Source organism: Trematomus bernacchii, unplaced genomic scaffold, assembly GCF_902827165.1.
Source record: "Trematomus bernacchii unplaced genomic scaffold, fTreBer1.1, whole genome shotgun sequence".
Taxonomy (NCBI): Eukaryota; Metazoa; Chordata; class Actinopteri; order Perciformes; family Nototheniidae; genus Trematomus; species Trematomus bernacchii.
Genome location: NW_022987648.1, coordinates 18,865,172 through 18,888,396, shown reverse-complemented (window position 1 = coordinate 18,888,396; position 23,225 = coordinate 18,865,172). Strand labels below are relative to the sequence as shown.

At 43.0% G+C, this 23,225-nt stretch overlaps 1 protein-coding gene across 5 annotated transcripts in view; it reads left to right on the top strand.

Annotated features, from left to right (window-relative positions):
- Positions 1 to 23,225, top strand: part of fmnl2a (formin-like 2a) — a 46,805-nt gene that overhangs the window by 20,613 nt on the left and 2,967 nt on the right. For 3 of the 5 annotated variants that reach the window (XM_034134345.1, XM_034134347.1, XM_034134350.1), the window contains exons 4-25: positions 3,524 to 3,600; positions 6,109 to 6,192; positions 7,258 to 7,413; positions 10,529 to 10,637; positions 10,837 to 10,913; positions 11,873 to 11,966; positions 13,220 to 13,294; positions 14,227 to 14,337; positions 14,672 to 14,821; positions 15,448 to 15,549; positions 15,693 to 16,005; positions 16,105 to 16,302; positions 18,444 to 18,568; positions 18,661 to 18,863; positions 19,173 to 19,407; positions 19,526 to 19,594; positions 19,680 to 19,760; positions 19,842 to 19,971; positions 20,058 to 20,221; positions 20,318 to 20,419; positions 21,566 to 21,661; positions 22,073 to 22,193. In XM_034134345.1, coding sequence (XP_033990236.1) covers positions 3,524 to 3,600; positions 6,109 to 6,192; positions 7,258 to 7,413; positions 10,529 to 10,637; positions 10,837 to 10,913; positions 11,873 to 11,966; positions 13,220 to 13,294; positions 14,227 to 14,337; positions 14,672 to 14,821; positions 15,448 to 15,549; positions 15,693 to 16,005; positions 16,105 to 16,302; positions 18,444 to 18,568; positions 18,661 to 18,863; positions 19,173 to 19,407; positions 19,526 to 19,594; positions 19,680 to 19,760; positions 19,842 to 19,971; positions 20,058 to 20,221; positions 20,318 to 20,419; positions 21,566 to 21,661; positions 22,073 to 22,193 — 2,872 coding nt within the window. Of the gene's footprint in view, positions 1 to 3,523; positions 3,601 to 6,108; positions 6,193 to 7,257; positions 7,414 to 10,528; positions 10,638 to 10,836; positions 10,914 to 11,872; positions 11,967 to 13,219; positions 13,295 to 14,226; positions 14,338 to 14,671; positions 14,822 to 15,447; positions 15,550 to 15,692; positions 16,006 to 16,104; positions 16,303 to 18,443; positions 18,569 to 18,660; positions 18,864 to 19,172; positions 19,408 to 19,525; positions 19,595 to 19,679; positions 19,761 to 19,841; positions 19,972 to 20,057; positions 20,222 to 20,317; positions 20,420 to 21,565; positions 21,662 to 22,072; positions 22,194 to 22,973; positions 23,094 to 23,225 lie in introns of all 5 variants that reach the window. The other 2 variants (XM_034134348.1, XM_034134349.1) reach the window with 1 other exon arrangement.

Genomic DNA, 23,225 nt, shown 5'->3' with positions numbered 1-23,225 from the left:
CTTGTTAAGTCTCAAAGGCTGAGACACGTGTGATTTTGGAAAATCATCCTGCCTCGAAACGCTGCCTCTGCCTATACCTCGCCTTGATCAAAGGCTTGAAGTAGACAAGGAAACAGAAGTTGCATGAAAGTAAAGTGAGAAGAGCAAAGGAGAAGGAGTGAAATAGGAAGGCTGAATAATGGGAGAGAGGGTAAGGGGGCGATAGACAGAACATGAGACACACACAAAAAAGAAGCACGGAGGAAAATAAAGAGTTATGGGCTTCTTTCTAAATTCCTGCTCCATCCCCCTTTTCTTCAAACTCGAAACAATTGCCACTTTGTGCCGCAGTGAGAGAGCTGGAGGTCATTGCCTCTGCTTTCCATAGGCAGGCTCCGATGCATTCCTCTGGGCAGCTCCCAGCCAATAGGCAGCCAAGGAGGAAGAACTCCAGTCCAACTCGTCCCGAAGAATGCATCAGCCATGATTTGTTTCCAGGATGACCCCTCCTCACACTCACCAAAATCCCTGTCTCTCACTTTCTCCTTTCCCTGCTCCCTCCCTGTCTCCTCCTCTTCTTCTCTTTCCGCCTCCTGCCGTCCTCACCCTCTTCCCCCACAGTCGGCTCCTCTCTCTTCCTGCTCTCTGTGTTGCAGCTGGTAGTACTTAAAGTGTGGAGTGTAGGGCGTTTGGTGGAATAAGAAGAAGAAGGGGGGGGGGGGCCTGTGAGAGCCTGCGCAGTACCCCTAAATGTGCTCTGCTCTCCACACAAACACACAAAGGGCTCCTCCCTAATAAAAACACTCTGTTTCTCATCTCCTCGTGTGCCAAACACACACCGCCAAAACACACAGCCCAAAGACACAGCCCAAAGACACAGCCCAAAGACACAGCCCAAAGACACAGCCCAAACACACAGACCAAAGACACAGCCCAAAGACACAGACCGAAGACACAGCCCGAAGACACAGCCCAAAGACACAGACCAAAGACACAGACCAAAGACACAGACACAGACCAAAGACACAGACCCAAGACACAGACCAAAGACACAGACACAGCCCAAAGACACAGACCCAAAGACACAGACCGAAGACACAGCCCAAAGACACAGCCCAAAGACACAGACCAAAGACACAGACACAGCCCAAAGACACAGACCCAAAGACACAGCCCGAAGACACAGCCCAAAGACACAGCCCGAAGACACAGCCCAAAGACACAGACCGAAGACACAGACCGAAGACACAGCCCGAAGACACAGACCAAAGACACAGACCGAAGACACAGCCCAAAGACACAGCCCGAAGACACAGCCCAAAGACACAGCCCAAAGACACAGCCCAAAGACACAGCCCAAAGACACAGCCCAAAGACACAGCCCAAAGACACAGCCCAAAGACACAGCCCAAACACACAGCCCAAAGACACAGCCCAAAGACACAGCCCAAAGACACAGACCGAAGACACAGCCCAAAGACACAGCCCAAAGACACAGCCCAAAGACACAGCCCAAAGACACAGCCCAAAGACACAGCCCAAAGACACAGCCCAAAGACACAGCCCAAACACACAGCCCAAAGACACAGCCCAAACACACAGCCCAAAGACACAGACCGAAGACACAGCCCAAAGACACAGACCAAAGACACAGACCAAAGACACAGACACAGACCAAAGACACAGACCCAAGACACAGACCAAAGACACAGACACAGCCCAAAGACACAGACCAAAGACACAGACACAGCCCAAAGACACAGACACAGACCGAAGACACAGCCCAAAGACACAGCCCAAAGACACAGCCCAAAGACACAGCCCAAAGACACAGACCAAAGACACAGCCCAAAGACACAGCCCAAAGACACAGCCCGAAGACACAGACCAAAGACACAGCCCAAAGACACAGCCCAAAGACACAGCCCGAAGACACAGCCCAAAGACACAGCCCGAAGACACAGCCCAAAGACACAGCCCGAAGACACAGACCAAAGACACAGACCGAAGACACAGACCAAAGACACAGCCCGAAGACACAGCCCAAAGACACAGACCAAAGACACAGACCAAAGACACAGACCAAAGACACAGCCCAAAGACACAGACCGAAGACACAGCCCAAAGAGGGACTCGTGCTATGGGAACAGCTCTCTTCTCTCTGGATGGTAATAATAGGTTAACACAGGGCTGAGCTCTGTTTCCTCCCTGATACAAACGCAACATGGAAAGTGACCAGGCCCTCCAACCCTGGGTGGATCTCATCTCTTCTCTTCTCTTCTCTACTATTCTCTTGTCTTGTCTTCTTTCGTCTTCTCTTTTATTCTATTCTACTTTCTTCCCACATTTTAGCTAGAATACAAGCAGAAAACCTATTAACCAAGTAAAAAAAAAAAATATATATATATATATATATATATAATGTAGAACGTTTGAGAGGAAGGTCATAATTGCAATTGTCCTTCTGACGAGTATTCCTAAACAGTTTCGATTAATTGGTTTGTCTTAAAAATTATAGTGACATCCTCAAATGTGTTGTTTTGTCCGACCAACAGTCCGAAACTAAATCAGAGAAAAGCAACAATCCACATTTGATACATTTTAACTAAGGATATTTTTGCATTGGTGCTTAATTACCAACTTATTTACTAAATATTTTACCTTTTCTATTGGACTTTTTTTGTGTCCTGGGGCTCTATAATGTAAGCTCAGAAAAAAAGAAATCGCTAAAAATGTTTTATATAAAATAATTTTTCTCTTTAAAAAATAAGACATTTTATGAATATTATTTTTTGTTTGATTGGCATGGGAAAAGAAGTTGTGATACAACAGATACACGCCCTCTCATCAAGGATTTCCCACTTCTGTGTGATCACCACCGGTCATTCCCTTGCTGCTGCCGTTGTGTAACAGCCTGAAGGGCCTTTTGTTTGTTTGGCCCTGCAGATAACCTCCTATCAGAGGCTGAAATCAAAGAGGAGCCGACTAATGTTCTCTGTTCAGTTTTTTTCACGGGCAGCTCATACCTTAATGCACGTTGCTCACACAGTAACACACTCCTAAACGGTAGCCACCGTAACAGGACAGAATGTGTGTGTGTTTGTGTTGCTGCTGGGTGTGCTGCTCGAGCTTGAGAGGTAACCAATTAGGTTACTTGATTTTATCACGGTGGTACTAGTAGGCATTACAGCTACATAAAGAACAAATGTGAGCAAACAAGATAATGGTAACTACTCCATATTCACAGTTTCCAATGAGTCAGCTTGCCTCCTCTGTTAGCCGGTTAGATTGTTACTGGCAAGTTCGAGGCCCACTTAAAAATCGAAAGAAAACCTCAATCCCAACTTTTATTTGGTAATCAGTTGCCTGCTTTCACATGTGTATGTCACAGTGGTTGCGTCCATGCCTCTCTGTCTGGCCTTTCTATCAAAAAAGGTTTTTCCCCACGCCAAAACATCCCTACCCCGCTACTTGATGATTTACAGTACTAGTGGTACAATGACTTATTAACCCGCCCCCCCCCCCCCTTTTTTTCCTTCCTCAGAAATTCAGACGGCGAGTTCAGGAGTCCACCCAAGTCTTGAGAGAACTGGAAATTTCGTTACGGACCAATCACATAGGGTGAGTGAGTCACTGCAGGATTGTGTGTAAAGCTTGTGTAGTATTGAATGTCCCAGACCTGGTTATATTAGATTGAGGGGGGAAAAGTCTGACATTCCAGACACCCGGAGACGCAGACTTTGACACTAACCACCAGCACCACCACCACCACCATCCCCCATTCATTTCAGTGCTCATGCCCAATATTACACAGAGAGCCATGGGGCGATTGAGAAAAGATGAATTGATTGATTGTTAAGCGCAAACGTCACGTGAGCAGCCTCTACAAATGAAAACACGATTATAGTGTTTCAGTCTGCCGTCCTTAAGGTGTTTTATTTCAGATGTAACAAGATATCATGGTTTCCCAACAGATAAAAACACAGCAGCATTGTGTGTAATTCCAGGTATTCAAGAATAACAAGCCTCAGCCTGCTGCAGCTGATATTGATTCAGCGTTGTAGTCATCGTAAAGGAAAGATCAATATCTCTATGAGCGTCACACGATGTCCCAGTGTTTGGTCTGGCAATAGATCATAGGGCCTATCTCTGTGATTAGAGACCCTGATAGGTAACGACTCTGATAGATTACTCTGAATCATTCATTAGACCTAATGCATTCTGGGATCTGGAGGACTCGGGGACATCATTTATCAAGGCAACTCTTAAAGAAATGCAGATTAAGCATAGGGATGAGAGAATATTGTTTGGTTGAATTTTTTCACAAAGTAGAAAACTGTGCTAACGGGTTATTCATAAATGAAGCCCCAGGATGTTTTTGTTAGCATTGATGACCAGGGCTAGCAGCTAGGAGGAGGCTGAAGGTGGGAGACCATGGAGACCCTTTGTAGGACAGGAAGAGGCTGCCACGAGAGCTGGTCACAGACTGTTGTGACAGCCAAAGATATGGTGGTTACACAACCAGACCTCAAATAAATGTGATCTAAACTACATCTCTTAATCCCTCTGTTTTTCTATTTTCCTCCCTCCCACACACACACACATATTATTGGACTCCAATTCATGTATTTCGCTGACTCTCACACAAATCATCTCATTTTTCTGACAACACTGTCTCTCACACTCCTACACACTGTTTACACATCGATCAGATTCAGCTCTTCAGACCAAAATAAACTCAAACCACAGCCAGAGACGATGTCCGTCTGGCAAATCAGTGGAGGCATTGTTTACATGGATTCATTCCTTTTAGAGACCTTATGTTGGCAAACTAGATTACATAAATAATCTACCTAATCTAGATTAGACAAAGTGCTACCACAATGGCAATGACAGGGAGTGAGATTGAGATAGGAGGGCTTGGCAAGGGAGCAAGATGTCACCCACTCAGACAGTGAATAACGTCTGCTTCTTTTCAGAGGTTAAACAGAGAAATATATCTATCATGAAGGCAATGTATAAAGGGTAGATTGTCCCTGTACGAGCACTGCTGAATATACCCCCAGCTCCTCACATGTTGCTCAGTGGTCAACAACATTTGGTGAATGGGAGGATTGTTAGTTAGTGTCCTGTGGTAATGATTACCATGTGTCCCGACAAGCCCTTTTTAAAGGCCCCACCAGGCACCGCTTTACTGGACGCTCTCGTTAGAGTTACTCACTCCCATATAGTTACACCACAGGGGAGCTTATAAAGAAACAGCTAGTGGATTTTTAAAGCAGTTTAACCTTACATCTTCATCTGATCAATACCACTCAAGCCCACCCGCTTGTCATTATGTTTATGTCTTCTACATTTCTCTAATCACTGAGCAATCAGGCCTATCGAAGCCGTCGGGGCTCCAGTAAATAGCACCCTCATAGGATGCGATTAAATAAAGATGTTCTGTGATTCCACTCGCTCTGCTTATAAATATGGAGAGAGAACAGCACATGCCAAAGGTAGCGGGAGCTTTGCCTTAGAAAGGCCCACTTCAGTGTCTGTAAAGAGAGGTGAGAATGGGCTTTTGATCATTCTGATGGCATGTCTTTACAACAGTTGCAAACTATGTGTGAGGTTAGAGAAACAGCAACAGAGTAAACTCAGGTATGGTTAAAGCCTGCATAGAATATTATAACACATTATGCTAAACAAAAAGGCACTTAAAAATATCTCAATGTTATTGTAACAGCAGTACTTTTGCTGTATTATTTATTTTGGTGCAGTTTGTCTTTTTTTAAATGCTGAATGGGAGGCATGTCAATTACTAGACATGTTAAATATTCACATGAGCACGCATGCTAATCAAAACATGCCGGGTTTCTTGGCAGGTAACATACAAGTAAAAAGAATATAACATTCTTTAAATGTTCTGTTTTTAAAAACATGTGTAATTGTTTTTTTCCAGACTCAGAGAATGAGTTTTTAAGCTAAGATTAACCCAACAGCAATGAGCTTGAAATCCATTCAACTGAAAAGCCCCCAATATTAAACAATTCTGGTTCTGGTTGTTTTGAAGGTGTGCCCTTTCTAAAATGTATTTTAGTAAGACTTTGTGTGATAAACTTTTGTGTTTCTCTTTCTCTTCAGGTGGGTGAGGGAATTCCTAAATGAGGATAACAAAGGCCTGGACGTGCTGGTGGAGTATCTTTCTTTTGCACAGTATGCCGTCACGTAAGTCACTACCAGCGCTTTTTTTCCAACTAACTATAGTCTATATGCAGAACTCACAAGTGGCACAATGCTGCTATTCTGCACAGCCGCTGATGCATCTCCACCACCACTAATGCTGCTGCTTCTGCTGCCTGCTTGTCAGAAACACTGAGTCACTCGAGGCCAATTGCTGACACATTGGCACGTTGTATTGTACCAACCATAGGCTTCTATTCATGGCTTAATGGTGTGATTATTAGTCAGTCACAAGGTCCCTGTTCAGGGCCAAAGAGCCAGGCAGTTAAATTGTTAATTCAGCCCCCTAATTCACCATATGTTATTATGGTCTGTCCACATTATGAATGGTTAGCCGTAAAAGTGTGTTTACCCTCAGTACCACCACTGCATTATATAAAGGTCATGGAAACGACCAGTCTAAAAAAAAATGAAATGGATCGTAGCAGGTATGCTGTAACTACCAGCTCTTTCCAATGTTTCTGCCAAGTACAACAAAACCTGAGACACTCAGCCTAACTATTATTTCTAAACCAAAAACCTAAAATGTTAGCGTTAGCACTGGAGTCGAGAACATTTCACCTCTCCTGGCACACATTAGTGCTAGACCAATATGTGAGATACATTATATGGGACTAATAGGTAAATTGTCTAGCAGATGTCTCTATTTATATATACACTTATATTTAATTATGTTAGCTGCTCATGTTACAGACAGAAGTGTGTGGTTAGTTGAGCTTAGCTAGGCTAGTTAGCTACTGTAGCTAAAAGGTAAGGTACTTTTATGAATGCCAGGCAATAATACAGTGATGTTATTCAATAAATATTTCTGGTAACTTTGTTGAATGTTTTACAGTTACTGTTATGTTTCATATAAAGTTTGTTTTAAGGTGTAAAATCAGACCTTATAGACATTTACTAAAAACAACACAAAATTATTGATATATTACCAATGTTTTTATTGTTTTCAAAAAACCATATTGTAATGGCTTCAATAAAGCTTGAACTATTGGCAAGTGAATGCATACTGTGTAGTTTCTTATTATATGTGTTGTTTACTTGGTGCAACAGGTTTGATGGAGACTGTGTGGAGAACAACCCAGACGCTCCTATGGACAAGTCAAAGCCCTGGAGCCGCTCTATAGAAGACCTGCATGGAGGAGGCACCCTGCCGTCGTCTCTCAGTGGGAACGGCATCACACGAGCTGGGCGACATTCCACGATACGGTAAATAAGCACACACATTGATGGTTAAGAAGATGTACCAATACCCATGTGTGTTTGTGTAATTTCTGTGTTTGCAGTTTACTGTACCAAGTGTTTATCTGGAGCATCGTGTTTGTATTGGGATTATTTTGAGAAGTCACACCATTCATATGATGCCTTAGCAGCCCTTTTATGTAGTCATGAGGTCTGTATGACTTTAAATGGCTTAAGACACATTTCTGCAGCATAAGGCAAACTCTATTTGTCTAGGTTTTTAGGATTGTCAAACACAGGCTGGTTTTGCACATGATGATGACACACATGACAGCAGGTTTTTATGTGACAGACTGAAACATCTGTTCAAGGACCAAATCCCGAGCAGAAGATTTCACAGAAGTTAATTTTTAAGTCGATGCTAATATATGCTCTGAAGAATAAATCCCATTAATTTGTGCATTATTTCACTAATCCTCCATGTCATGCCATTGATGTTTCAGTACAGCTCCCGCTATGACTTCTGTGACCTCTAATCCTTTAGTTTGAAGAGGTTAACTTGAACACACTGTACACAGAGCACCATTGATCCAATGAGGCACATGCCTCTTTAGTATTATCCTTGCATGGTAATCAAAACTTATTTTCCGTTGCCTATTGTCTCAAAAGTACTTTAAGTAACACATGTGAAATAAGTAAATGTGGCATTCAGGTATTTTTGTTCTCTTTTGCTCTCCTGTGTTACAGTGTTTTTGATCTAATTAGAGTTTGCAATCAGTCGTAGATAGTCTTAGATATGAAAGCCACACCTATTACACTATTAAAGCTATCATGACATATTTTAATCCGCAATGATTTCCAGACAGTGATGGCTTGTTTAATCATCGGGACATATTTATTCTTTGACTCATTGTTTTTTTAATTGTTACACCTATATTATCAATATTGGCCCATATCAGATTATCACCCACACATTTGCTTCCTCCGGATGTACCCTTGTATCATCAGCGTCTACAGTGTGTGTAACAGTGTCTTCAGTGAGGCTGACTGTCTCTTCTGCTCTGTCCTGGTGTTCCTCTATAGTCATCTGCTCCTCTGTCTGCCAGTCATCAACAGCAGGCAGGTCTCTCACTTTGCTGGCTCTGCAGCTTGACCCTGCAGCCCTGCTCCCTACACACACACACACACACACACACACACACATACATATACACATACACATACACATACACATACACATACACATATACACACACATATACACACACACACACTATTCCCCTGCCTCATTGTACTTTATACCTCCCTGCTAGTGCTGCCCAGTTTATTTGTCCCGCTGTCTGTGTCGGGGATGTGAATTATTTGTACTGCCAGCCTCCCCTCCCGCGCTCAAGACTGAATTCTCCTCTCCTCGGAGCAAATGGGTTTTTCTTCCCTCATTGTTCTTGCCTCTGTGCCTGTGTGCTGCTTGTGTGGCTCCCTAAATGCCATTCTGTGCAGAAGCTAGCCTAGTTTCAACAAAAGCCCTGTAAAAGTGAAGGCTTTTACTAGGCTTAGGTAGCCTCTAACCATGTTCTGTATTTTGGATTCCTGCTAATAGTTTTTGAAGCATTTGCTCTTGTGGTTTATAAATTCTTTAATATCCATAATACAGAATATCTGTCCCTTTTTGTGCTTATCTCGCTTTAGCTTAGCTTTAATTGAGAATAATGTAAGATTCAATGGGTGTCAAATTAATACTTGTATATGTCTTCTTCAAACTGCCATCTTGAAGGACACCAAGCACACTGAGCTGTCCAAAGTGCTCTGAAATACGACGGTATGGAATGTGCTGGAAATACATAGCTGTGTTAGACCTGTATCTTATATTTATACATGTAGTATTTGGTGTTGTCCTGTGGTGTTATTTGTTGTGCACAAGCTGTTTTGGGAATTGACATTAAATATTCACATTCAGGGAAGGATTCTCTGATTGAAGAGAATAAAGCTGTCCACTCAGCTCTCCTCTTCCTTCAGTTTTCAACTCCTTTCCTCCTTGGAGTCATATTCAAGTTGCAGTGTTTGATATAAAAGTTGAGTTGAGTAATTTCAGACAAGTCAAAGCAGGTCAAGGTGTAGCATATTGCGTAATCATTTATCATCACTTTGAGATTAAGAAATATTGTTACTCATTTCCTCAAAATTGTGCCGCGCCTCCGTTTGGATGTGTATTACCGGGAGAACACCTTTTTAGGATTGTTGCCACATCCTGCTTAACATGACAAGTAGAATGCTAATTATTTAAATGACATACAAACTAACAAAGTTTAGACAACATTTTTAAGACATGATTAACTGAAACATTTTGTACATCAACAAACATTCATGATTCAAAATAGTTCTACATCTGTCTTTGAACTGCTGACTCACACACACACACACGCACACACACACACACACGCACATGCACATACACATACACATAAACATACACATACACATACACATACACATACACATACACACACACACAATGTTGTGACTCACAGCAAAGTCAGGCCTTTAGGCATGGGAGCCGACACGAATCGCCGTGTCTATCAGTAGCCTGAAGACACATTTTCCCCCAGAACTCAGGGCGGTAATTGAACCTCGTGACAAAAGTCTGAAAATAAACCGTTTAGCTCTGACTGGCTCTGCATATCATTCAGTAATACTGCTGCTCCAGCATTCTTTTTCTTATTGTGAGAGTTGCACCAGGAGAAAAAAAAAGCCTTGTTTTTGTCCACATAAAGCAGCACAGTCAGTGTGTTGCATGCAAATGACTTGCTTCTATTGTGTTAGCTATAAGTGATATCTTTGTTAAGGACATAAACTTAAAACAATTGAAAGAGGGCATCCTGTTGCCCCTGGCGAAGGCTGTAGATTATATGGCCTTTGTGTGTGTTAATGTAACGTGGTGTGGCAGTTTAACAGCCTCCCTATGTGAAGTAGGTGGTGTGTGATGGAGACTCATTCACAAATAGCATCTGTTTTCTTATTTATCCGGGCCTCGTGCACTCTTGTTTGTGTTCAGAAACTCAAAAGTTGTCCCTTTTTTCTTTTGGTAAAAAACGTTCCTCTCATCACTAAATGTCTTTTGTCTTTTCTATCTTTTGTTTTTTAGCTCCAACACACTGCCGAGCCGGAGAACTCTGAAAAACTCCAGATTGGTCTGCAAGAAAGATGATGTCCACGTCTGCATCATGTGCCTGCGTGCTATCATGAATTACCAGGTCAGTCCTGTGCACACAGACTGCATGTCCCTCTGGACTAAAGCACACGTATCTAACTGCAGCCAAATTCAATTTGTCCCACTGCTAATGCTCCACGTTTCATTTATTATGCAGGGGGATGCACCTCATGCTCTTCCTCTCTGTTAATTAACTTATTTGTATCTGTCTCTCTCCGTCTTGTTTGCTCTTCATCTCCTAGTATGGCTTCAACATGGTCATGTCCCACCCACATGCTGTGAATGAAATTGCACTAAGTCTCAACAACAAAAACCCAAGGTAAGTTAAACTGAAAATCACAATTTCCATTATTATTTACATGTTTGGATTTGTTTACGTTGCTCTTTTCCTGTAAAGAAAGACACAGGAAATAAAATATCTCACTCAAAGGAATTGTATAGCATTTAGAGCTCAACAAATCCAGATATAATACCAACAGACCCCAACCCATAATGGAACATTCAGAGTCCAAACATTAGCCTCAGTGCACCTGCACAGAGTGAGAGTGTCTTTGTAGCTCTCGGGCACATTCATCCCGACAGACGGGTCAGGGCACCTCTGGCACACTCCACCACACGGGCAGCTGCTCACCGAGACAGCAAACAGAAGGACTCGCTCCTGTGTGTGTGTGTGCGTGTGTGTGTGTGTGTGTGCACTTTGTGCCCAGAGGCTCAAGGATTTCCTCAAAAGTGGATGTGAAACCGCTCGCATCACCTGTCACATATCATCTCATCCAGGCAGAGACATCCTGCATGAATGAACTGGAGACTGCACACGCACACACACACACACACGCACACACACACACACACACACACACACACACACACACACACACACACACACACACACACACACACACACACACACACACACACACACACACACACACACGTTCATTTTGTTAAACTTGCCTTTTAATGTAGTGGGTAAGATAAAAATATGGACTTCTTTTATTTTTTTTTTCTCAAGTTTGACACTACAGAGTTATTTTTTCCAAGTTACTAAGAGTTAGTTCATGTGGCTAATTAATATTTATAGGATATATATATATATACACAAAATAATATACATTGTAATTATCACCCATGTATATCCAAACTACAACTTCAGCATTGGCAGGATCTTAAATCACACTGTTTTCCGCGTTGTTTGCTCTGTGTTAAAGTACAGGTTGCCGCAGTGCTGGCTGTCATTTACTAACCATCCTTGTCTTTATTTATCTCCCTGTTTTGCAGAACTAAAGCTCTAGTCTTGGAGCTCCTGGCGGCAGTTTGTCTCGTGAGAGGAGGCCATGAAATTATTCTCTCTGCGTTCGACAACTTTAAGGAGGTACGAGCTGCACGGAGAGGGAAAGTGGGGTCTAAGGAGACAGATATGTCATTACATTCGGCTGTGCATTTCAAACGGTGACTCAGCCCTGGAGGAATGCTTTGCCGGCAGATGTGAGAGCAGCAGATTCCTCAGGATAGCATCATATAATGAGCTCTTTGTCAACAGATTACATACTCTGCTTTAGCTGAATAGCACAGCAGGACACACTTAGCTACCAGAGAAAAAAATTAAAGTGTGTTAACTAGTTTTAGCAGACACATCAAAGCTCAAAATAGCCTTGGCTGACCCATGTCTGTCTGGATAAGGTATTCTGGCTGCAGGAGGAAAGAGTGGGAGGGGTGTTGGAGCTAACAGCAGCCAAACTTTATAGCATAGGACCCACAAAAAATGGGCCGACTGCAGTTAATGCAATATTTACAGCCCTGAATGAAATATTGAGTGTTGATCTCAGTGGTAATGGTATTAGACGGAGAAGAAGGCTAAGGGAGAACGCAGCTCTACTAATGAGATTAAACTTTATGTCATGATAGTGTAGGCTGCTGGAAGCATTTGAGAACTCGTTCACATTTCCGTATCTTTCTGCAGTGAATTGAGGGCACATTATGGTGGTCCATTTAAAAAAAAAAAAAAAAGCCCTCTGTACTGACTTTGATATCCTGTGAGTGATGAAGGGGCTGCAGGCTGAGACTCAAACATTGTTCCGAGGTTTTTGGATATGCACTCTCCTCTTCCTCCCTCCCTTCATTCTCAATTCTTCATCATGCTCCATCTCCCTCATTGCCCTCCAGATGAACTGTCTGATGTGCAGAGCATCTCTCCTTTTTTATTTTTTATCTCCCAAATTCCAGTTCCGATAAGCATGGGAAAATGACGACAGTACATGTGATACAAGTTTACCCATAAGCAATATTGAACACAGATGCACTCCGGCAGCAGGTCATGAATATCTGAGGTCATGGCGAGCTGTGATGTATTGAGCAGCATTTTATTTTCATCTTCACCAAATAATGATAACCTCTGGTTTTCTGACTGGGATTGGTGATATTAAAGGGACCATGACACAACGGTTCTAGTTCATATTGATGGAAAAGCATTCATCTAGTGTCACTGTGTGTGGGTATCACAAAAGTTCAAGCACAAATGAAAAATGTTTTTGTCTCAGGCAGCGATTGGTGCATAAATGCCTTCTGGTTGCTCTCTACACCTAAACTGCAATAAATAGAATAAGTGAGATGTGTTTTGTTTTGCAGGTGTGTATAGAGACACAGCGGTTTGAGAGGCTGATGGAGTATTTCAAAAACGAGGACAACAACATCGACTTCATGGTATGTTCTCACACACACACACACACACACACACACACACACACACACACACACACACACACACACACACACACACACTCCATATGAGCATTAATCACACTGCAATCCCTTGCTTCCAGTTTGAAGATACACACTCGGCTATCAGTCTTTGTAAGAGCCCTCTAATTGAAGTCATCACTGCACAAACCGCGCATGTGGCGCATCAAACTGGAGTGACCATAAGCTCTGCCAAGTCTGTCATTTCCAGGTAGAGGCGTGCTAATTGCTCTGGCAGATAAGATTAAAAGACGCTGTGAAGAAAGTGCCAACTTGGACCGTATTTTACTCGATGTGTGTGTGTCCATCTAAGTGTCTTAATTGATATGAGGCAAACACTGCATGTGCGTGTGAGTGAAATCCAACAGATGCTGTGTGTGAAGGACTTCACGTCACAAGTCCACTCGCAGTCCCTTGATAGGCCGTCGTCTGACAGCAGCAGTAAAGCAAACAGACTCTGTCAAAGCTGCCATGTCACACAGCGACAACATAGCTTCTTACCGATAGCTGATTAAGCCATGTCAGGGTGAGAAGAAGTGTGTGTGTGTACATCATACACTGTGGGGAGAAGAGCCTCCTGGATCTGTTTACGCAGCTTCCCATGAGGCAGGCAATGGAGTTGAACTGGCTCTTTTTGTTAATTTGTTTTTTCAGATCCTCTTTATCTGCCAGATAAGCTTCTCTACCCGCAAAGCAGCTATAATAATAATAAAGCTTTATACACACAATGTCAGTGGAAGCCATATTTAAAGGCCTTAGATGTGATAATAAGCATTACATCATTTCACAGAGGTGCCAGGCTGAGTGTCATTAACACACACACATTATATGCATGATTTAAAACCTTCAGAAAGTAGGTTCACTAGTTCACTCTTTCTTCTGCTTTTATTCCCCAGGTGGCCTGCATGCAGTTCATCAACATAGTTGTGCACTCGGTGGAGGACATGAACTTCAGAGTTCACCTACAGTTCGACTTCACCAAGCTGTGTCTGGACGACTACTTAGACGTGAGTTGAGACGTAATGCTGTAGGAAACATTCACAGACAGACCAAACACTCCCGCTCTTGATAGTCAGCTCAGCCCAGACAGAGCAGAGGTTGTCATTACAGCACCCCCGAGACAGCCGCCACAGAGAAGCAGTCAATAATGTGTTTTCCATTACCTCAGAAGAAATATCTGTCAGTTCTTTAATTCCTCGTCTCAGATGAGATCAATGCTGGCTTCGGGGTTTGAGATGTCGGCTTAGTGCGGTGAACTGAAGAAGCAAATGTCTCCCACCTCTCACTCCCTAACTGTCTGAATGTTATCATATCTTTACTTTTGTGTGCATTTTTCTCCAGAAACTAAAGCATACAGAGAGTGATAAGCTGCAGGTTCAGATCCAGGCCTACTTGGACAACGTGTTTGACGTGGGAGCCCTTCTGGAGGATGCAGAGACCAAAAACGCAGCGCTGGAGCGTGTGGAGGAGCTGGAGGAGAACATGTCACATGTGAGAGCCCTCCACTGATTGATTTTTACTCCAGGAAGCTGACTCGTCTCTCTCTCATGTATCTTCTTTTGCACTAGGATGTGCGTTAGATTCCAGGATGTCAGCCTGGGATTTACTATGATCTCATGCTTTCCCTTAACTGCCAGACACTTTAAAAAGACAGAGTGCTCACTTTATAAGGACACTTAGAATTCCTCAAAATCTGTAGTCTATGTTAACGTATTGAGTTAGATGCTGCTACCATGTTGGTAATTACAATGTATTTTATTTTGAGCATTCTAATTCATCCAGAATATTTTATATTGTGTATTCTTTGTGATATTTTAGTTTTCTGCTGTTGATATGTATATATTTGCTGTTTATGTTCATTTTTATTTAATTATATTTATTCTTTATTTCAACTTTTAAGTATTTTAATGCCTGAACACATTGCTGCTATAACAATATCATTTCCTAATTTGGGATGAATATAGGATCGATTTATCTCAAGAACTACTCACTTTATAAGGACACATACTTTATGTAACATTTAGAACTTTGAAGTCTTCAAAATGTGGTGTCTATGTTAACATATTTAGTTGGAAGCTGCGACCGCAACAACTTCATTTCCTGGCTTATCATTTTAGATAACAGAGAAGCTGCTGGACACGGAGAATGAGGCCATGTCAAAGATCGTGGAGCTGGAGAAGCAGCTGATGCAAAGGAACAAGGATCTTGAATCGATCAGGGTCAGTCTCAAACTCACGTGTATCTTTTAGGGTTTCATTAGACACTCACTATTACACACAATAAACACTAAACACAAATCATGAGTTAGAAAATACTTCCTTAACTAATCTTAACTCACTGTGTCCGTCCATCTCACACACAGGAAGTGTACAAAGACGCCAGCTCTCAGGTGCACTCGCTGCGGCTGCTGCTGAAGGAGAAGGACGAGGCCATCCAGCGGCAGAGTAACCTGGAGAGGAAGATCCACGAGCTGGAGAGACAAGGCACCATCAAGATCCACAAGAAGGGAGACGGAGACATCACCATCCTGCCCTCCCCCCCCTCGGGGGCAGAGGGCCTGCCGGGCGCTGTGATGGGAGGGAACGGTGCTGCCTACAGTCCCAATCATATGGGAGTCGTATCACCGGGTCCACCTCCACCTCCTCCAGCCCCCCCACTGCCACTGAACGGCACATGTGGGTTTCAAATGAGTTTAATAGCATTTAAGCTTAAATAATAATCACAGTTTGCATGTCTGTTGAAAAGTGTTATTGAGCGTCTTTCTTCTCTCTTAGTGTCAAACGGACCGTCAGCCGTCCCGGCAGCAGCAGCTCCCCCACCTCCCCCGCCTCCCCCTCCCCCTCCGCCTCCGCCTCCTCCACCAGGCCCGCTCTCACAGTTCTCAGCACCACCACCTCCTCCGCCTCCTCCTGGAGCCCCCCCACTGCCCGGCTGTGGCACGCCCACTGTCATCATGAACTCTGGGTTAGCAGGTAAGGTCGTCTCATACACGTTTGAGTCAGGTGTGTGTCTCCGTGTGAGTCAGGTGTGTGTCTCTGTGTGAGTCAGGTGTGTGTCTCCGTGCGAGTCAGGTGTGTGTCTCTGTCTGAGTCAGGTGTGTGTCTCTCTGTGTGAGTCAGGTGTGTGTCTCTGTGTGAGTCAGGTGTGTGTCTCTGTGTGAGTCAGGTGTGTGTCTCTTCAGGTGTGTGTCTCTTCAGGTGTGTGTCTCTTCAGGTGTGTGTCTCTTCAGGTGTGTGTGTCTCTTCAGGTGTGTGTCTCTTCAGGTGTGTGTGTCTCTTCAGGTGTGTGTCTCTTCAGGTGTGTGTCTCTTCAGGTGTGTGTCTCTCTTCAGGTGTGTGTCTCTGTGTGAGTCAGGTGTGTGTCTCTGTGTGAGTCAGGTGTGTGTCTCTGTGTGAGTCAGGTGTGTGTCTCTGTGTGAGTCAGGTGTGTGAGTCAGGTGTGTGAGTCAGGTGTGTGTGTCTCTGTGTGAGTCAGGTGTGTGTCTCTGTGTGAGTCAGGTGTGTGTGTCTCTGTGTGAGTTATGTGTGTTTTATTTGCTATTTTCAGTTATATTAGACTCACTTCCCAACTGCTTTCCCCCGTTGCTCATTTTAAAGGTTGAAACACTTTAAAGGCTGGAGGTGCTGCTGGGAGGTTGAAGCAGTTGCATGCATGTGATGTCCAGGCTTTAATAAGCCTTTTGCAACTGTTTACCTTTTGTTCAACAAAGTTAGTCTTTATATGTATTTGTATGTTTAATAAATAGCAGACAAGTACCAGCATCAGCCCATCAGACTTGAGTTGACAGTTTTTGTGTCTGAAACTTAACCTACTAAATGAACGTTGCATATCAAATGTACTAAAAGGCATGCTACTGCTTAGATTATTGATAAATAAAAGGTCAGCCCCCGACTCATTGAGACTTTTCTCTACTGCATGTAGACGTGGGTGCATTTTCCTGGGTGTGCATGCGTGTGTAAGCAAAACTTCCTGAGATCCAAAACAGTGATGCCAGTCAGTCAGTCAGTCAGTCAAATAAAACTCTTTTAAGTTTGATTTTAAACAAATAAATCCTTTACTGTACCTTGTGTGTTTGAGATGGGCATGTGAACGCTTTCTCACTAACTCTGACAATTTCCTAACGATTTATCTTTGGATTGTTTCTTTTTCTGCCAACCAGAGGGACCCATCAAACTTTCCTGTAGGTTCTGCTTGTCGTGTTCGGTGTTTTGTTCCCCCCCTCTGTCCCCTTCCTTTATCACAAGTTTTTGAAAATGGTATTTTCAGTCTTTGTATCTCAGTAGAAAAGAAACAAAAAAAGTCCCATTTGTGTATTTCATGTCCCTTAGAAAGAGTTTTTTCTCAAACACATTATCTCTTTTTCTAACATGACAGCATTTCAGAACCACATATTACAAAACTCTGTCCCCTTTGACTTTATGAATTATTTCGTCATGCAGCTGTTCACGTTGAGACTTCCTGTGAAAAATTCTGATGATTTCAAACAATGAAAATACCATATTTCAAAATCCTGCATGATTCACACCTTGCTGTAGTTTTTGTTAAAGTGTATGTGTTTGTTTGTATGAATGGAGTATTGCCACATCTCACAGTGTTGTTTGCATGCTGAAACAGAGTGACCTGCTGTGGCACGCTGATGATAGAGAGTACCAGAGTTGGAATGCTGTTTACCTTCTCGTGACGGCCTTATCTCTGTCCCTGCTGACACCTCGTCTCTGTGGCTAAGCAGGACGCCACCTCGCTGTGCAGCTCCAGTGAATCAGCCCAGGTGGTCACAAATAGCCATAATCTGTGCGATAAATAGTGTGACAGGCAGGAAATCCTCAGCATATCCATTTACTGCACAGGGTGTTCCCTTTAGACTTATTCTTCTACCAGAGGCGAACAGGCTGCACCCTGCTGACCAAGTGACCTCATTTTGTTTAAATGAAGGAAGCGTTCTTTCACAATAAAATACAAATAGATCAACTTGTAGTAGGCTTGTGTCCTTTCAGAATTGAAACGGTCATCTCACCAATCACTGTCCACCCCTTCACCTGCACGTGTGTGAATGTGAGTGTGTGTACTCTCAGTGTTTAAGGACGCTGTGTTAACTCTTCTGTTTCCTGTGCAGCGGTTAAGATCAAGAAACCCATCAAGACAAAGTTCCGTATGCCCGTCTTTAACTGGGTCGCCCTGAAACCAAACCAGATCAACGGGACGGTCTTCAATGAGATCGATGACGAGAGGATACTCGAGGTATGAGTCTGCCCTCGGTATGAGTCTGCCCACATCTGACCCCATTTTTATGATAACAGAACAATAACAGAGTCTTTATGTACGTCTTTTAGGACCTGAACGTGGACGAGTTTGAGGAGATGTTTAAGACGAAAGCCCAGGGCCCGGCTATCGACCTCACCTCCAGCAAACAGAAGGTCATCCAGAAGGGGCCCAACAAGATCACGCTGCTGGACTCCAACAGAGCCAAGAACCTGGCCATCACACTGAGGAAAGTGGGCAAGAGTCCCGAGGAGATCTCCAAGGCCATTCAGATGTAAGCCCCTTCAAAATAAAAGACCCAGATCCTTCTAGTGTTCTTACATGCTTATTTTTCTCTTCCATGTACTTTTCTACAACAAGATATTGTAACTGATTGTAAAGATTGTAATAATTGTTGTTTTTAATTATGAATTCAGTTCTGGATGAACCTTTTTTACCTGAAATGTTGTGAAAATATAATTATTTACTTTTTACAAGTTTCTCACTTTCTTATTTGGTTCTGACTTTATTTTCCTATCATCAATCATTTTTTTCCCCCCAACACCACATGGCATTAAATGGTCTTTTTCTGCCCTTCTCTCAGCTTTGACCTGCGCACTCTGCCGGTGGACTACGTTGAGTGTCTGATGCGCTTCCAGCCCACAGAGCATGAGGTGAAAGTCATGCGGCAGTTTGAGAAGGAGCGCAAACCGCTGGAGAGCCTGACGGGCGAGGACCGCTTCATGATGCAGTTCAGCAAGATCGAGCGGCTCATGAATAAGATGACCATCATGGCGTTCATCGGGAACTTCAGTGAGAGCATTCAGATGCTCACGCCGGTGAGAACTGGGATCTCTAACCCTTTTATATCTATACAAAAAGTGGGGCATTATTTTGGGATGACTATAGAAAGTGAATGCAAATCTTCTCATGCCTTCCTCTTTGTTTCCCCCACAGCAAATTCATGCAGTCATTGCAGCTTCTGTGTCCATCAAGTCGTCACAGAAGCTGAAGAAAATTCTAGAGGTGAATCAATAATTTGTGTGTGGACTGAACTTAATGTTGAAATGATTGCAAGGTGTAGCTCACAGTGTTCTCTCTTGTTCTCCAGATTATCTTGGCCCTCGGGAACTACATGAACAGCAGCAAGAGAGGAGCAGTGTACGGATTCAAGCTGCAAAGTTTAGACTTGGTACGTTTCCTCTCTGTGAGTTTAAAGCCTTTTACTTTTTCTGCTCAGATGTTTTCTAAAGTTTGTTGTTTTCTTCTACAGCTACTCGACACCAAGTCGACAGACCGCAAGCTAACGCTGTTACACTACATAGCCAACGTAGTAAAAGAGAAGTACTCTCAGGTTGCGCTCTTCTACAACGAGCTGCACTACGTGGAGAAAGCTGCAGCAGGTGAGCCGTACAGTCGGATGTGTTTGCTGCCCATCACACATGTGTACGTTTCCTGTGCACTCATCTACGTCTGCTTTTGTTCACAGTGTCGTTGGACAACGTCCTGATGGATGTGAGGGAGCTGCAGAGAGGCATGGAGCTGACCAAGAGAGAGTACAGCATGCACGGACACAACACCATGCTCAAAGACTTCATCACACACAATGAGAACAAGCTGAAGAAGCTGCAGGAGGATGCCAAGATTGCACAGGTAATATAAACACAACTCGCTATGTTACGGCTCTATCGCTTTTTTTGTATTGTAGTGAAGTGTTTTCTAACCAAGTCAACTGTCTGTCTTTGAAAGGATGCCTTTGACGAGGCAGTGAAGTTCTTCGGGGAGAACTCCAAAACTACGCCACCCTCCGTCTTCTTCCCCGTGTTTGTGCGATTTATTAGGGCTTACAGGGTGAGTTCCATAAACATCCCTCATAGGAATGACACAAAGTGACATGTACTACTTTAAAGAAGACTCCACCAATACTTTGATAACCTCAAACTCATATTGGACAGTCTTTTATTCAGCTGTGCTATGCTAGAAGTGGCCAAAAGATCCTCAAGTGGAGATGAGGAGCAGCCTACTGGAAAGATACACTTTCTTTCTTTACACCCCCTGATTTCTAGGGCTGTGCGATTACGGCAAAAATCATAATCACCATCATTTTGGTCAATAATTGATATACGATTATTCATTGACTTCCATTTATTGAACTTTAAAACAAATACAAATAATAATTTGAACAGTATCTTTTTAACTGTTGATTACCCTGAACGTGTAATTCAACTGAAAAACCAATACAAAAATAAATGAAATATTTACATTTAAATAAATAATGTAAAAATAATAAATACCAAGAAACAAGATCAACAAATATTTTGGAGCACACTTCCCCAAGCTACTAAACATATATAAATATGATAAATACAAAATAAATGAGACCAAAATAAATTAGCTCAAATATGTTGCAGTGCACTGTCACAACCTAGCAAAGCAAAATAATTGTTGTTTTCGTAATTGTGGCAGACCAAAATCGAAATTGCGATTTAAAATACGATTAATTGCACAGCCCTACTGATTTCTGTCATTTCCTAAGCTTGTAGTCTTCAGCCCCAAACGACGCTGCCTTAAGGGACATCGCTAGAATCCTTTTAGCTCTCTGTGTGGCCACAAAATACTTTATATCACTTTCTTCCTCACAGTAGTACTCCCCAAGACCTGCAAACAGTCTTTGAAGTTTAAAATAGGAAGAGTTCCCCTTTAAGTCACAGCAGCGTCTAGGGAGGGTCAGTGTGGGGATACAAAGAGAAGCCCGTTCCTTCTACACAAATCTAAAGTCAAACAAAAACATCCCACCATGTTTTAGTGCACTTCTGATCCTAACCACAGTAAGGACTTCCTTAATCACATTTATGATACTGAAATAGAATCTCAGCTTGAGCAGCACATGAATTCTTTGAGTTTCTCATATCATCTCAGCAGCATACTTTGCTGTAACGTACACAGTTGTATATTTCAACATTTTGTAACTGTGACATTTTCATTTCATCTCCTCAGCAAGCAGAAGAGGACAATGAGCATAAAAAGAGACAGGAGCAGCTTTTGATGGAGAAGCTTTTAGAACAGGAGGCCATGATGGAGGAAGACACCAAGGTAAGTCATTCCCTTAACCCCCCCTCCTCTATTCTCTCACATCCCCTCCCTCCCTATACCCTCTGCCCTATTTTTTGGGAGGCCACAGTGGATCACAGTGAGCAGAAGGTAAGCCGGTTCCTCTTCATCCTCCCTCCTCCTGATCACAGGATTAGCGGAGCCTGCCGGGTACAGTTATATCTGGGTCTGACGCCCTGCTGAGCCACATCACACTGACTCAGGATCAGCCGTTAACTTCCCTTAATGGTTTAATGAACTTACACTAACTTACAGAGGAAAACGATGTTTCAAGCAAAAGAACTATGATCTGAGCCGAGGGAAATTACGAGTGGCAGAATCACTTGTAGATTTGAGTGACTTGTGACTCAGAGTATAACTTATTAATAAATGTTTAACAATGTCTCTCCTCAGTCTCCTCATAAGAGCAAGCGGCAGCAGCAAGAGCTGATCCAGGAGCTCAGGAAGAAACAGGTGAAAGACAGCCGCCATGTCTACGAAGGCAAAGATGGAGCGATAGAGGACATCATCACGGGTAACGACACACAGGCCTGGATGCTCTCCCTTCATACACACACTCTCTCTCACACACACACACAAAGTACAGGGCACTCTGCATGAAGGTCCTCTTTAATGCTATACAGTCATTAACAAGGGGAATCTAAACCAACTAACTCAATGACTTTGGCTCTGTCAGATGTTTGAGAACTAAAGGGTAACCTAATGAGTACAAACATGCACTGACACTCAGCTCAATGTGTTCTATGATCATTGCTTATCTTGTCTGCTCTGTCATTGCTTTGTAACACTGTACATCTGTACATAGACGGGGCCGGGATGTGACTAAATCGTACAATATTATTTATTCAGATGTAAATGAATACATCTTGAGCCTTCTGAGGGGCGATTAAACTGACATGGACAGTAGTAGAATTTATTTTTACTTAAAAAAAGGAGTATATTTACATTGACTTAATGTAACTTAACACTACCGTATTAAAGGTTCCTTCAGACTTTTGCCACCACAGGAATAATGTTAATGTTTTTTAGTGTTATCGCTGTAACAATATAACTTTGATGTATATTAACAAACAAAGCCAGAATAAGTGAATGGTACAGTTTGTTTCAGACCCTTCAGTGGAGCCTTAACTACTAGAATGAACTCCCATAAAGACATTTAGCCCGGCCCCTCCCGATGCTGTTGTTGTATATTTGCTTAGCGCTAACCAGTGCTAAAACCTGTAGGAGTCTGCTTCTCTTATACTGTGTTTGTCTTGTCTTGTCCTGGCTGTTGTCCTCCTTGTTCTCGATGCAGTTCTGAAGACAGTGCCCTTTACCGCCCGCACCGCCAAGCGCGGCTCTCGGTTCTTCTGCGAGCCCGCCCTCAATGAGGAGTACCATTACTAAGCTTGTAGAACTCTCTCTCTTCTCTAAGGTTGCTGGAACAAAACGTTTTCTTCTTTATGTCTCTCTCTCCTCCTCCCTTGCATGCCTCTTGACACATTTCCTCCCTTTTTTTAAACCGTCACACACCTCCCCTCACACTTTTGGACCCAACTGTGCACTG